At 40.7% G+C, this 1318-nt stretch overlaps 1 protein-coding gene across 1 annotated transcript in view; it reads right to left on the reverse strand.

The window, feature by feature from the left end:
• Positions 1-5: 5 nt before the first annotated feature.
• si:dkey-13a21.4 (uncharacterized protein LOC494576 homolog) overlaps positions 6-1318 on the reverse strand; it is a 4726-nt gene continuing 3413 nt past the window's right edge. Inside the window, exons 4-5 of the mRNA XM_036211769.1 lie at positions 1047-1172; positions 6-945 (exon numbers count right to left, since the gene is read on the reverse strand). Of these exons, the coding sequence (XP_036067662.1) occupies positions 859-945; positions 1047-1172 (213 nt within the window). The 3' untranslated portion in view covers positions 6-858. The remainder of the gene's footprint in view (positions 946-1046; positions 1173-1318) is intronic.

Raw genomic sequence — 1318 nt, forward strand, 5'->3', positions numbered from 1 at the left:
GTATGTGAATCCATTTAATAAATTTAATTTTTTTTTCTTCCAAGGCTCTGTATTTCAGACGGTGTGCAAGTTAACTGTGACATGTAAACACGTATGTCTTTGAATGGGGATGTCTTGGGAAGAAAGCTTACAACCGGAGTGTACCCACTTGTAAATTAGTTCCTTCATAGCATAAATAAAACAAAACAAAAAAAAACACAACAAAAAAAAATCTTTGCCTTTTATATAATCACCTGTAACAAACTGTTTTTACATGTCGGTCATCTTTTAATTGCCTTTTGTGTCTACTTATAAAAGAATTATATATAAATATATATATATGGTCTCCCTGATTGTTCTAATTTTGCTTCTGTCAAGCTGATTCACTTGTTGGAGTTCAAATCACTGCTAGGTTACTTACAATCCAAATTTGTACAGGGAGGAGGTTTCTAGAGTGTACATCAGCTTTGTAAAGGCGGACTTAGTTGTTACGGTAACAGCCTGGAAGAGCAAGGCCGGAGTTTGCACGCAGTGGCCTCTTCTGGTTCGGGTTCAGTTTGTGATTTCTTTCTGGAAACAGACTTTCTCTTCATATGCATTCATAAGTTTGTGCGTGTCAGTGTGTCTGTTAAACAAAACTAGACATGCATGCAAAAGCAGTGTATTTTAGTAGTGATGCCTTAAGTTAGACCATAAGCTGAAGGTTCTCAAAAAAAATGAGTTTATTTCTCTCTCCATGTGGTATACAGTTGTGTCCTTTCCTTCCACAGTACCTTAACTGGGACAATATTTTGGCACCCCCTGTTAGATTGATCATCAGCAGCAGTGCCGAGGTCTCTGACCCCCCATCCCTCCCCATCTCTGGGAAGAGTGCTCCCCTCAGCACATGCAGGTGTCGCGAGTTTTTCTCGGCTGTTCGCAGGTTATCCGGAAATGTCCTGTATTTTCCAATGTGTGTTTTTTGTACTGTAGGGAGTAATGTATCTTTTATCATCAAAACGAAACAAAAACAAAAAAAATAAACATGTTAAACATAGACTCTGTGTCCTCTCAAATAACTGCGTTACCTGCTGAAGGGCGAGCTGGGCCGCTCTCTTAAAAGGCTGCTCTACGTCCATGTCTGCTTTGGCGCTTCCTTCAAAGTACTCCGCCCCTAACTCCTCGCACCACTGCTGGGCCTTCCTGCGCGACACCTGTGGAAAACCAAGCCCACAGCTGTGTCCAAATACACTCACTACTTGGTGCACTATGTAGAGCGTTCGCTTGTTTGTAGGGGTGGCCAAATCTAAAATTTGAAAATTCAATGTCTGGAAAATTTCCCAGAAGTCTTTGCAAAAAA

The sequence above is a fragment of the Oryzias melastigma genome, linkage group LG5 (assembly GCF_002922805.2).
Source record: "Oryzias melastigma strain HK-1 linkage group LG5, ASM292280v2, whole genome shotgun sequence".
Taxonomy (NCBI): domain Eukaryota; kingdom Metazoa; phylum Chordata; class Actinopteri; order Beloniformes; family Adrianichthyidae; genus Oryzias; species Oryzias melastigma.